Source organism: Myotis lucifugus, unplaced genomic scaffold, assembly GCF_000147115.1.
Source record: "Myotis lucifugus unplaced genomic scaffold, Myoluc2.0 scaffold_4, whole genome shotgun sequence".
Lineage (NCBI taxonomy): Eukaryota > Metazoa > Chordata > Mammalia > Chiroptera > Vespertilionidae > Myotis > Myotis lucifugus.
The window spans coordinates 6450791-6464950 of NW_005871052.1; the positions used below are offsets into that span (position 1 = coordinate 6450791).

The 14160-nt window shown below is 40.5% G+C and overlaps 1 protein-coding gene across 1 annotated transcript in view; it reads right to left on the reverse strand.

Annotated features, from left to right (window-relative positions):
• Positions 1–14160, reverse strand: part of ATP7A (ATPase copper transporting alpha) — a 180448-nt gene that overhangs the window by 67339 nt on the left and 98949 nt on the right. Inside the window, exons 3-4 of the mRNA XM_006082828.3 lie at positions 7808–8297; positions 6563–7288 (exon numbers count right to left, since the gene is read on the reverse strand). Of these exons, the coding sequence (XP_006082890.1) occupies positions 6563–7288; positions 7808–8297 (1216 nt within the window). The remainder of the gene's footprint in view (positions 1–6562; positions 7289–7807; positions 8298–14160) is intronic.

Consider the following 14160-nt stretch of genomic DNA (forward strand, 5'->3'; position numbering starts at 1 on the left):
TCATCTGCTGGAGTGGCGCCCTTATATGCCCTTCTGTGTTGTTAGATCTTACCTCTAAGTGCGTGTGGGTGACTGATTAGGCCCACATGCCCTGGCCTGGCGTCAGATCTTGCCCCCAATGGCCCTCCCCTGCCAGCCTGATCTCGCCCCCAACTGCCCTCCCCTGCTGGCCTGATCGCCCCTAATGGCCTCTGCCTCGGCCCCCACCACCCTTTGTCCAGAAGGAAGTCGGATGTCCGAAAGATGGCCGGTCAACCTGGTCTAATTAGCATATTACCTTTTTATTAGTATAGATTATATAGGATAGGATTGCTTAAGTGGGAGGGGGGAGACTTTTTCAGCAAGAAGAGATGCTCTTGGCAGACAAAAATACATAATTCGTATATCTGGACTGATGGCCAGCCATATGCACTATACTGCCAAGCTGGTCATTAAAAAATTGAACCACTTTCTTACACGTTACACCAAACAGCTGTTGCCCTTAAAAGCCCTCCTCAGCCCTCACCTTAGGTTCTGCCTTTACAGTTCACCCAGATTAAGTTCTGATTGGTCAGTTTCTATGCCAGTCAGCATCAAAAGCTCCACCTCCTAGGCAGCTATTGGCTCCTCGCACTTCACCCAGATTTGGTTCTGATTGGTCAGTTTCTATGCCAGTAAGCGTCTCTGGGTCTATCTCTGGGCCTGATCAGAGAGGTGGGGCTGATCAGCAGCCTCCGCAGAGGCCCAGAGACAAAGAGAGGCATGGGTGCTGGCCAGGCCCGGAGAGAAAGAGAGAGGCAAGGGCTGATCAACAGCTGCCACAGAGGCTACGGATCAGACCCTGCTTCTATCTCCAGGCCTGATCCGCAGCCCCCTAGGCAGTCAGTGCTGGGTCGCCACGGCAACCCAGCACTGACTGTAGGACTAACTTCTGGTCGGTCGAGCCTTCGGTCGTTTTGGACGTTACAGACCCTGGGTTTTTATATAGGGACTAGAGGCCCGTTGCACAAAAATTTGTGCACTCGGGGGAGAGGGGGCTCCCTCAGCCCGGCCTGTGCCCTCTCGCAATCTGGGACCCCTCGGGAGATAACGACCTGCTGGCTTAGGCCCGCTCCCGGGTGGCAGAGGGCAGGCCCAATCCCTAGGTGCAGCCCCTGGTCGGGCTCAGAGCAGGGCTGATTGGGGAGTTGGGGCGCCACCCCCTGTCATGCACAGAGCAGGGCAGATTGGGAGGTTGTGATGCCACCCTCAGTCACGCTCATGGTAGGGCTGATTGGGGGGTTGGGGCACCCCCCCCTATCACACTCAAGGCAGGGTCAATGGGGTGGTTGCGGCGCCACCCCCTGTGACACACAGAGCAGGGCCCATCAGGGGGGTTGGGGCTCCGTACCCTGCAGGGCCAATCAGGGGGTTGGGGCGCTGCCCCCTGTCACTCACAGAGCAGGGCCCATCAGGGGGGTTGGGGCTCCGTACCCTGTCACACACAGAGCAGGGCCCATCAGGGGGTTGGGGAGCTCCCCCCTGTCACTCACAGATTAGGGCCGATAGGGGAGTTAGGGCACCACCCCCTGTCACACACACAGCAGAGCGGATCAGGGGGTTGGGGCGCTGCACCCTGTCACACTCAGGGCAGGGCCAATGGGGAGGTTATGGCTCTACCCTGTCACACACAGAGCAGGGCCTGTGGGCGGGGGGTTGGGGCGCTGCACCCTGTCACACACAGAGCCGCAGGGCGATCAGGGGGTTTGGGCGCTGCCCCCTGTCACGCTGATCCGGTGCCAGGAGGCCTTGCGGCTCCGCTGATCCCGGTGCTGGGAGGCATATTACCCTTTTACTATATAGGATAGAGGCCTGGGGGCCGGCTGGTTTGCCCTGAAGGTGTCCTGGATCAGGGTGGGGGTCCCCACTGGGGTGCCTGGCCAGCCTGGATGAGGGGATGATGGCTGTTTGCAGCTGGCCACACCCCCTTCAGGGTGGGGGTCCCCACTGGGGTACCTGGCCAGTCTGGGTGAGGGGCTGAGGGCCGTTTTCAGGCTGGCGGGTGACTGAAGCTCCCAACCTGTCCTTTTTTTCTTTTGTTTTTTATTCTGGACCAGCTTTAGCTCTGAGGCTCGGCTCCAGCTATGAGGCCTCCGCTGCTGAAAGCAGGTTTCTGGCCTTTGTTTACCTTCTGTATTTGAAACAATGTTGCGGTCCTGCTGGCTGAAGCCTGGCTGACTGAGAGGAGGTTTCTGGGGTTTTGTTTAGCTTCTATATTTGTTACAATGTTTCTTAGAGAGCAGCTCAGAGGCCGGCAAGGCAGGCGGGGAACCTGGCTTCCTCTGTCACTGAAGCAAGCAAGCCTCCCTGTTCCCCTCAGCTGCCTGGCTTCCGGCCGTCATCTTGGCTGGCAGTTAATTTGCATAAGGATATGCTCATTAGCCAATGGGAAGGGTAGCGCCGTATGGCTAATTACCATGTTTCTCTTTTATTAGATAGGATGATTACAGAACATTTCATCCCAAAGCAACAGCAGAATATACATTCATCTCAAGTACATGGAACATTCTGAAAGATAGACCACGTGTTAGGACACAAACTAAACCTTAATAAATTCAAGAAGATTGAAATCATATCAAGCATTTTCTCTGACCACAATGGTATAAAACTAAAAATCAATTAAAATTAAAAAACTGAAAAAATTCTAATATTTGGAGGCTAAATAAAATATTAAATAACGAATGGGTTAACAATGAGATCAAGGAAGATATCAAAATCTTCATGGAAACAAATGAAAATGAACACACAACAACCCAAAACCTATGGGACAACCTGAAAGCAGTCCTGAGAAGGAAGTTCATAGCATTATAAATCTACCTCAAGAAGCCAGAAAAATCTCAAATAAATAATCTAATCCTACACTTAAAAGAAGTAGAAAAAGAACAACAAAGCTCAGAGTAAGTAGAAGGAATAAAATAATAAAGATTAGAGCAAAAATAAATGACATAGAGACAAAATAATAAATAATACAAATGATCAATAAAAGTAAGAGGTGGTACTTTGAAAGATAAAGAAGATTGACAAACCTTTAACCAGACTCATCACGAAAAAAAAGAGGACCCAAATAAATAAAATCAGAAATGACAGGAGAAGTAACGACAGATACCATTGAAATACAAAGGATTGCAAGAAAATACTATGAACAACTATATGCCAAAAAGCTAGACAACCTGGATGAAATGGATGCATTCCTAGAAACACACAATCTTCCCAAACTAAGCCAGGAAGAATCAGAAAAACTGAACAGACCAATTACAACTAATAAAATCAAAGCATTAATTTTAAAAAAAACTCCCAGCAAACAAAACTCTTGGATGGGATGGCTTCACAACCAAATTTTATCAAACATTCAAGAAAGAACTAACACCCATCCTTCTCAAACTATTCCAAAAAATTCAAGAGGAGGGAAGACTATCAAGCTCTTTTTTCAAGGCCAGTATTATCCTAATTCCAATACCAGATAAAGGCACTACAATGAAAAAAAAAATTGTTATCCCTGATGAACATAGATGCTAAAGTCCTCAACAAAATATTAGCAAGCCAAATCCAGCAATACATTAAAAAGATCAGCCCTAGATGGTTTTGCTCAGTGGATAGAGTGTCAGCCTGCGGACCTAAAGGTCCTGGGTTCGATTCCAATTAAGGACACATGCCCAGGTTGCGGGCTTGATCCCCAGTGGGGGGCATGCAGGAGGCAGCCGATGGATGATTCTCCCTCATCACTGATGTTCCTATCTCTCTCTTCCTCTCCCTTCCTCTCTAAAATCAATAAAAATATATTTTTTAAAAAAAGATCATACACCATAATCAAGTGAAATTTACTCTGGGGATGCAAGGTTGGTACAATATCCAAAAAACAATAAGCGTTATACTTCATATAATCAAAATGAAGGATAAAAATCACAAGATCATATCAATAGATGCAGAAAAGGCATTAGATAAAATCCAGCACCCATTTTTTGATAGAAACTCTCAGCAAAATGGGACTAGAAGGATCATACCTCAATATAATAAAGGCCATATATGACAAACCCACAACCAATATCATACTCAATGGGCAAAAACTAAAAGCATTCCCTTAAGATCAAGAAGAAGACAGGGATGTCCACTTTCACCAGTTTTATTCAACATAGTACTAGAAGTCCTAGCCACAGCAATCAGAGAAGAAGAAATAAAAGGCATCCAAATTGGAAAAGGGAAAGTAAAACTGTTATTACTCGCAGGTGACATAATTTTCTATGTAAAACCCCTGAAGAGTCCACCAAAAACTACTAGATCTAATAAAAGAATTCAGCAAAGTAGCAGGATACAAAAATAATATTCAGTAGTCGGTGGCATTTTTATACACCAACAATGAACTATCACAAAGATTAATTAAGAAAAGAATCCGCACTAGCTGGCGTAGCTCAGTTGGAGTATCGTCCCATGTACCGAAGGGTTGCAGGTTCAATTCCTGATCAGGACACACATGCGAGTTTCATCCCCTATTGGGCACATATAGGAAGTAACCGATCAATGTTTCTCTCTCTCCATCTCCCTTCCTCTCTCTCTCTCTCTCAAAAAAAAAAAAAAAAAAAATCCCATTTACTACTGCAACAACAAAAATAAGGTACCTTGGAATAAATTTAGCCAAGGGGGTAAAAGACCTGTACACAGAAAATTATAAGATACTAAAGAAAGAAACTGAGGACTATATAAATAAGTAGGGGCATATAACTTGTCCATGGATAAGAAAAAATAACATCATTAAAATATCCATCACACCCAAAGCAATCTACAGATTCAATGCAATTCCTATTAAAATACCAATGGCATACCTCACAGATTTTGAACAAATATTCCAAACATTTATATGGAACCAAGAAAGACTCCAAACAGCCTCAACAATCTTGAGAAACAAGAATAAAGTTAGAGGTATCATACTACCTGATATCAAACTATAGTACAAGGCTATATTAATCAAAACAGCATGGTGCTGCATAAGAACCTCAGATTCTGTTCCATTGACCAGAATAGGGGACGCAGAATAAATTGACCTTTATGGTCAATTAATATTTAACGAGATGCAAGAGCATACAATGGGGTAAAGAAAGTCTCTTCAATAAATAGTGTTGGCAAAATTTGACAGATACTTGCCAAAAAAGATAAACTACACCACCAACTTACACCATACACAAGAATAAATTCCAAATGGATTAAAAATTTAAATGTAAGTCATAAACCCATAAAAATCCTAGAAGAAAACATAGGCAGTAAATTTTCAGGCATTTCTTTTAGCAATATTTTTGCAAATATATCTAATCAGGAGAGGGAAACAAAGAAAAATATTAAAAATGGGACTACATAAAACTTAAAAGCTTTTGTACAACAAAAGAAACCATCAACAAAATGAAAAGGAAACCCACTGAATGGGAGAACATATTTCCCAATGATACATCTGATAAGGGGTTAATTTCTAAAATATATAAAGAACTTATACTACTCAACACCAAGAAGAAGAAAAAACAATTTAAAAAATGGGCAAAGAACATGAATAGACACTTCTTGAAAGAGAACATAGTGATGGCCAATACGCATGAAAAAATGCTTAACATCAGAGAGATGCAAATTAAAATTACAATGAGATATCACCTCATACCTGTCAGAATGGCTATCGTCAATAAATCAATGAACAAGTGCTGGAGAGTATATGGAGAAAAGGGAACTCTTGTGTACTGCTGGTGAGAATTCAGATTGGTGCAGCCACTTAGAAAAACAGTATGGAGTTTCCTCAAAAAATAAAAAATGGAACTGCCTTTTGATTCAGTGATTCCACTTCTGGGAATGTCTGAAAAAACCTAGAACACTAATTCAAAAGAATATATACATCCCTATTTTCATTGCAGCATTATTTACAATAGCCAAGATCTAAAACAGCTCAGGTGATCAGCAGTAGATGAGAGGGTAAAAAACTGTGGTACATTTACATAGTGAAATACTAAAAGGAAATCTTACCTTTTGTTACAGCATGGATGGACTCAGACAGTAGTATGTTAAGTGAAATAAGTCAGTCAGAGAAAGACAAATACCATATGCTCTCACTTATATGTGGAATCTAATGAACAAAACAAACTGATGAACAAAATAGAAACAGGAGCCTGGATACATGGAACAGACCAGAGAGCTGTCAGAGAGGAGCGGGACTGGGCAGCTGTATGAAAGAAGGTGAAGGGATTAAGCACAAAAAGTGTGTGTGTGTGTGTGTGTGTGTGTGTGTGTGTGTGTGTGTGTGTGTGTTGTATATATAAAACATACAGAAACAGACAACAATGGTCAATGTGGGGAAGGGAACAGGAACATAAAGAGACTTTGCTTGGGGCAGTGGGCACCCAATAAAGAGACTTTGCTTGGGGCAGTGGGCACCCAATGCTGTGTGCAGATGGTGTTTTGTTGAGTTGTACACTTGAAACCTGTTTAATTTTGTGAACCAATGTCACCCCAATAATTCAATAAAAAACAAAATAAATAAATAAATGAAAAATAAAAGAAAAAAGTGATAAATTACCTGACAAGGTAGCATCAAATCCCATGTCTTCTATAGCTTTTCTCAAAGTTTCTGGAGAGGTCAGTAGAGGATCATATTCAACAGTTCCATTGGCATTTGCAAGGGATACTCTTATAGATTTTACACCTGCCTTCTTTGATATGACACCTTCAATAGACTGCACACACGAATTACAAGTCATGCCATCAATGTTTATCACAGTTTCTTGAGTCAGAGGCTGGCTAACTATGTTCAAAGGAATCTTTTGAAGAGATGAGCTGGAGGGAGAGTTTAAGGTACTCTCAGCTCCACTTATAATACTAACTCTGTATTGTCCTGGTGATACGGCCTCTATTGCTTTTCTCAGAGTTTCTGGAGTGACTAAGCTTGCATTGTATTTTACTACAGCAGATCTATTCTCTAAAGAAACTACTATGCTGCTTACATATTGGAGTGTAGATAAAGCACTTTCAATATTTGACACACATGATTTACAATGCATGCCATCTATGATGAAAGTGACTGTGGAATCATTGGTATATGATGGATTCCTTTGCTGTGATCCTTCTGAGAATTTGACTGGTGTGTTTTTTAGACGTTCTATATCAATACTTCCCAATCTGAGGTATTTGGGCTGCTTTTTGACGAATGCTGGAAAGCCCGCAGCTTCAATCTGCTTTTTTATTTCCTCTACTGTGATAAGATGAGGTTGATAAACAACAGTAGCTTCTTGGTTGTCCAGGGAGACTAATTAATAAAAAGAAAAACAATTATTTAATTCAATTATCCTTGGGCTACTTCAGAAAACATTCTGTAGACCAAATCAATACCACACAAAATTGTTTCTCTCTCATTGTTGTTATTATCCTTTGTTAAAACAATTATTTTCTTTTCAGAAAATGTTATTGACATATACTGGAAAAAGTAAAAGATATGACCACTGTATCTATGGTCTCCAAGTTTCTGCATGCCTGAGTAGAAATATTAGTTATAAAGAAAACCCCAGGCATGTTGCATTAAGAACTCTGAACTCCATGAATCACCACCCCAACTGCCTTTTCTGCTAGTTCAAGACTCATGTAACTTTTAATCATTAGCTTTACTGATAATAATCCTGGGAATACACTATACCTCAGATTTCAATGAAGCAATAAGCATTCCAGTCCCACAGATTCAAATCCCATGCTTAAGAATAAAGCAGAAAGTTAAAAGGCCAAGCAGAAAACTGAGCCTTACAAAATAAACAAATAACACCTGATGTATTACCTTTAATTCGCTGAACACCTTGTAGTTTCCCTATCTTTCCTTCAATGGTGCTAGTGCATGAATGGCAGGTCATCCCTTCCACTTTCATCTTCAGCATGACTTCACCTGCTTGAGCCATACTATAATCTTCACAAGTTCCTGACTTTTTCTCCAGAGTTCCAGTATCTAAACTGAGATCCGGAACTAGCTCTATTATCTGATTGGCATTCACTAAAGAAGGAATTATTGTCACCACTGCAGTTCTTTGCTGAGGGGAAATTTTAATATCTGTGACACCCTTGGTCTTGAGCAATGTACTTTGGATATGGTCCCATGGTGGAGTCGGTGAAGCAATGGCACTTAGAAACACAGTGTTGGTTAAAACAGGGAGAGGGTTAGGATTGTGAAGAATAGCATCAAAGCCCATGTCATCAATAGCTTCCTGTAGGGTCTTTGGAGTCTGTAGTTTAGGGTCATAAATAATAGTTGCAGTTTTTTCTTCCAGTGAAACCTTTGGAGGGAAATTTCAGAAGTCAGTTTAATTAAATTACATGACATAGATTAGAACCTAAAAACAATCATTGCACACCACATTTTAAAATGAAAAAAATAGTACAATCTACTAGTAATGGAGTTTCTCTACTACTTCTCAACACTACTATTACCTTTGGAAAGAAACACAAATGTCTTGTGTACCTACAGGAATGGTAAAGTTATATGTAGGTGTACATGACTCAGGTACTGATCATGCCTTTGAAACATACTCATAGACAAACACACCCTAGACCTACTACCATGACTGTGTGCATCTCTTTGGTTGATATATTACAAAAATTTATGATGTAGTCACTCACTCTCTCACACACACATATACTGGGTTGGAAATCAGAAGATTTGAGTTCCAGTATCACTTCTCCACCTAGTAGCCAACCATACCCATTAGTTCTACCATCTGAAAAATGGGAAATATGCCCTATTGTCTTCCGGGTTGTTATAAGGATCAGATGAGTAAACAGATAGGAAAGCAGTTCTTTGCAGCAGCAAATAATATAAAAGTAAACATTGAACAACTAATATTTATCAAGAACTTATTATATGTGCCAAGAACTGGGATTCTCAGAATACAAAGCTGAGTATGACACAGTCACAGGAAACAATACTAGAAGAGAGAATAGAGAAAATGGACAGCCATTCATTCCTGAAAATATGGCTTCTTAGCAGTGATAATACCAGAATGTTGTAAGACAAACAGAAATCAACAAGGATATATGAGGTAGGAAATTCCAGACAAATGGATGCACAAAAGTAGAGAAATATGACAGGCTGAAGAATTAAGCAACTGCTTTATTATAGGACCTCTTGTATGCCAATAATAGTTTAAAATTTATCCTATCTATAATAATAAAAGCATAATATGCTAATTAGACCGGACATCCTTCCGGACGACCTTCTGGATGAAGCTGGGGCTGCGAGGGAAGCCTGGATCCCGGGTGCCTGCTGGCGGCCAGAGGGAAGCCCAGGTCCCAGGTGACGGAGGGAAGCTAGTGCCGGCAGCTGGGGGAAGGAAGACCTACTCTTGCATGAATTTTGTGCATAGGGCCTCTAGTAGGTAATAAAGAGCGATGGAAAAGTTAAGCAGGGGGGGTGACATGATCATATTTGCATTTTAGAGAAGAATCATTTTGGAGGCACTGTGGAAGATTATGTTGGGGTGGAATGGAGTGACATGGGAGAATGGGAGATCAGTTAGGAGGTTATTGTAATTGCAATAATGGTACAACAGAAGTCTGAATTAAGGCATGAATGCTGGGGGTAAAGAGAAAAGGGGCAGTGCCAAGATAAAGTTTAGGAGGGCAAGACCTAGGAGGGCAAGACCTAGTAAAGAGAGTATAGAGGGTTAAAGGTTTCTGGCTTAGGCCAGTGGATATCAGAGAGAGGAGGAAAACTGGAGGAGGTGAAGAGGTTGTAGTGGAGAGAAAAAAGATGAATTTAGTTTTAGACCTGTTGATTTTGAGTGGTAATAGGGTATTAATGTTCTAAGGGCTGTTAAAATATGGGCACTATTATCATTATTATTGGTTCCTACTAAAAAGCTTTGTTCCATAAAATAAAAACAACCCCAAAAATATAATTAAAAGTAATTCAGAGTAGGAAATCTCATTTTAAATCAGCTACAATAGTTATATAGTTAAATCTTCCACTTATTTTAATATATCATATTTTATCTCTCCTTTAGCTTCTCCCTCATCATTGATGTTTCTATCTCCCTCTCCCTCTCCCTTCCTCTCTGAAATCAATAAAAAATATATGGGGGGGGGGAAGCTGCAGAATAGCCCTAGCCAGTTTGACTCAGTAGAAAGAGCCTCAGCCTGCAGCCTGAAGGGTTCTGGGTTTAATTCCAGTCAAGGACACATGCCCAGGTTGCGGGCTCAATCCCCAGTAGGAGGCATGCAGGAGGCAGCGGATCAATGATTCTCTCTCATCATTGATGTTTCTATCTCTATCTCTCTCTCCCTTCCTCTCTGAAATATATATATATAGCCACACCACATATAGTTTGGACATATATTTTAAAAGAGATTCAATATAAACATAGCCACTATAAAATGAAGGCTTTTGTGTCTTTAAAGAGATTTTCTTTTAAACTCTAATATCACCAGCCTGAGGCCAAATGATTTTCTGACTAGGAAAATTACTTTAAAAATTTAAACATTTAAGTTAAAGGGGATGACAGAGGTCAGATGAGGGGTGGGGAAAGAGTGACCATAAAGGGGCAGCACAAGGGAGTTTTGGGTGGTGATGGGACTGTGCTATCCTGGTTGTGGTGGTAATTAAATGAATCTATATTTGTGTTAAAATTCAAGAAACTAAAAAATAAGTATAGAACTGTACACCAAAAGAAGTCAATTTTATTGTATGATAATTTTAAACATATATTAAATAAGATTAAAAATTCAGTTCCTCAGTTTCAATAGCCATATTTCAAGTGTTCAATGGCCAATGTAGCTAGTAGCTGCCATACAGGACAGGTTAGATATAGCACATTTCCATCATTGCAGAAAGTTCCATTGGACAGTATCACTCTAGGTACTAATCTTTCTGATAACGTACTAACATTTTAAAAAAGGAAGGGGGATTCTTTTCCTTTTATGATTACATACATTTTACCATGTATCTATTAAAGAAGACCTGGTTTTGAGATTTTTAAATTTTTTATTTCTTTAATTAAATTTATTGGAGTAACAGTTAATATCATTATATAGGTTTCAGGTGTGCAACTTTATAATACTACATCATCTGTATATTTTATCATGTGCTCACCACCCAAAGTTTAGTCTCCTTCTATCACTGTACATTTTTATTGTCACCTTAAACCCCTTTACCCTCTTCATCATCCTCCCACCCCTTGAGCTAATTTTCCCCCTAAAAATGTCAATTTATCAACATACCCAATGAGAAATTATTCTCAAAACTTATTTTTTAAAAGCAAAATTTACTTTGTCACTAGATGTTTTTCTGCACTCTCTACTGCTTCAGCCTATCTTCTATTGATAAAAAGATGTAAGGAAATAAGGAAACTGTATATATAAAATACTATATAAAAAGTTTTATTACCCTATTTTTTTTCATGCTGCAGATTGGAAAACATTTCCTTATTTAGTAATTTCTATGTGTGTGTTTTAAAACAAGCAACCACACTTACACACAAAAATGTTCCCCTTGTTCCCTTTTGCAGTAATAGCACTCAACTTTTCCTCTGAATGTTAGATATCAAAGAGACTTTTCAAGCCTAAGATCTCAAAGGAAACAAAAACAAGCAACTCCTTTTTTCTATTAAGAGAAAATTCATATAATGATTATCACAAAACTGTTCTGGATGCCAAATCCTTGAGCAGGAAGCTAAAATAGCATTTATTTATTCAACAAATATTGACTGCATGCTTATTATATGCCTGGCACTGTGCTAGCTGCTAGGTATACAGTAGTGAAGAAAAACAGGTACAGACTCCATAGAGTCAGAAATTGCTTGTAGCAGTCTGATTCTGGTTCTGTCCAGCTGTCCTTTCACATGATCACCACCCACGAAAACCACCTCTGCCTATTCCCCACATTGTTCCAAAGTTCAGCTTGTCTTTTTCTCAGAACTTTTCATTAGGGACCAAAGCTGTTATTTTTATTTTCAGAGTAACAATTTTCCCATTATATCAATAGTTCCTTTGAAAATAAACATACAACAAAAAAAGGAGACATATGTACTACTATTTGTAATACTTTAAACAAGAAAAAAATTTTTTAAAAAGAAAAAAAACATACAACAGTCTACAAATAATGAATGTGGTTCATAGAAAGAACTCAAGGGGGAGGACTAGTCACTGTATTTAGATGAAGGCAGGAGTGGGAGAGTAGAAAAGAAATTAAATGTTCTCTGTGCCCTCAATAACATTAATAGGGATGTAGAGAATACTGTCTACACAGATGGCAAAGATCCATTATTTTAATGCATAAGGTGTTCTTTATCTACTGAAATGTCTAAAATATGAAATTCAGGCATAGTATACTTTATCTGTATGTGATTTCTGTATAATTTGCATAAATATTGAAAGTCTGTATCAGCTATTCTCAAGCACGATGAAATCTAAACGTAGGAGAAATCACCCTAATTCCAAGAGCTGTGGTATCTTGAGGTACTAGACCAGATAATCCCTTTTAGCTCTACTCCTATATAATAAAAGCCTAATATGCTATGTGTCCAGTCGTCCAGTGATGCATTCAACCAATCAAAGTATAATATGCTAATGATATGATAAGGCCGCTCAACCACTTGCTATGACGTGCACTGACCACCAGGGGACAGACAGTTAACTGGTCAACCAGTCACTATGACGTGCACTGACCACCAGGGGGCAGATGCTCTGACCAGTAGGTCAGCTTGCTGCTGGGGGCCAGCTGATGGGACTGAGCGAGATGGGCTGGACACGCCCTGGAGCTCTCCTGCGGTTTCTCCCCAGCTGGCCAACCTCCCACATCCCTCCCTGGCCTGGATTGTGCACTGGTGAGGTCCTTCAGCCTGGCCTGTGCCCTCTTGCAATCCGGGACCCCTTGGGGGATGTTGGAGAGCCGGTTTCGGCATGATCCCGCAGGCCAGGCCAAGGGACCCCACTGGTGCATGAATTCGTGCACCAGGCCTTCTAGTTTTCTATAAAAGCTAAAAACTATGTCACTACCACTTCTTGGGTTGTCATTAGTACATTTCTCTTTTGTATTTATATATATATATATATATATATATATATATATATATATATATATATATATATAAATGAAAGCCTAAGCCACCGTTTGATTATTCGACCAGTAGCTATGACGCACACTGACCACCAGGGGGCAGATGCTCAACACACAGGCATGGAAACATGTAACTGACTGATGAATCTCAGAGGGAAGGGGGGAAGGGAGAGGGCGGGAAGAGATTAACCAAAGATCTTATATGCATACTAGAGGCCCAGTGCATGGATTCATGCACTGGTGGGGTCCCTTTGCCTGGGCTGTGGAGATCGGGCCAAAACCGGCCCAGTGCACAGATTTGTGCACTGGTAGGGTCCCTCGGCCTGACCTGCACCCTCTAGCAATCCAGGACCCCTCAAGGGATGTCAGAGAGCCAGCCCAGCTGTTGTGGCTCAGTGGTTGAGTGTCGACCCATGAACCAGGAGGTCACAGTTCCATTCCTAGTCAGGGCACATGCCCAGGTTGCGGGCTCAATCTCCAGTAGGGGCCGTGTAGGAAGCAGCCGATCAATGTTTCTCTCTCATTGTTGATGTTTCTTTCTTTCTTTCTCTCTCTCTCTCTCTCTCTCTCTCTCTCTCTCTCTCTCTCCCTTCCTCTCTCTGAAATCAATAAAAATATTTTTTTAAGAAAATTATTTAAAGAATATATTTCTTTGGCTTTTTATCAGGATTAACAATCGGTATATACTAAAATTTCCCATTTTAAAAATCACTTTGGGAAAGGTCCATGGCTAAAGTTCTGGCACATTGAAATTCCTTTATATCCCCCTAGGAATTAATTTATATAAGTCATTGCAATAAATTCAGATTAGCATGCTGCAGCACAGTTAGTATAAAAGCCTTCAGATGATTTAAAGCCCACTTTCTTAGATTTTCGTAACAACTTAACATAAAGGTAATCAGAGGTTTCTGCGAGCTTGAAAGGATTCTGTCATTTTACAGAAACTGAACTTAGAAAAGTGAAATGATTCATCAATTATCTTGAATTTCTATTGTTTGATTCACCATCTATATTTTTGACTCAACTAAAAACTATTTTAATACATAGTAGGAATCCCATTTATATTATACATATCTCAATACAAATTC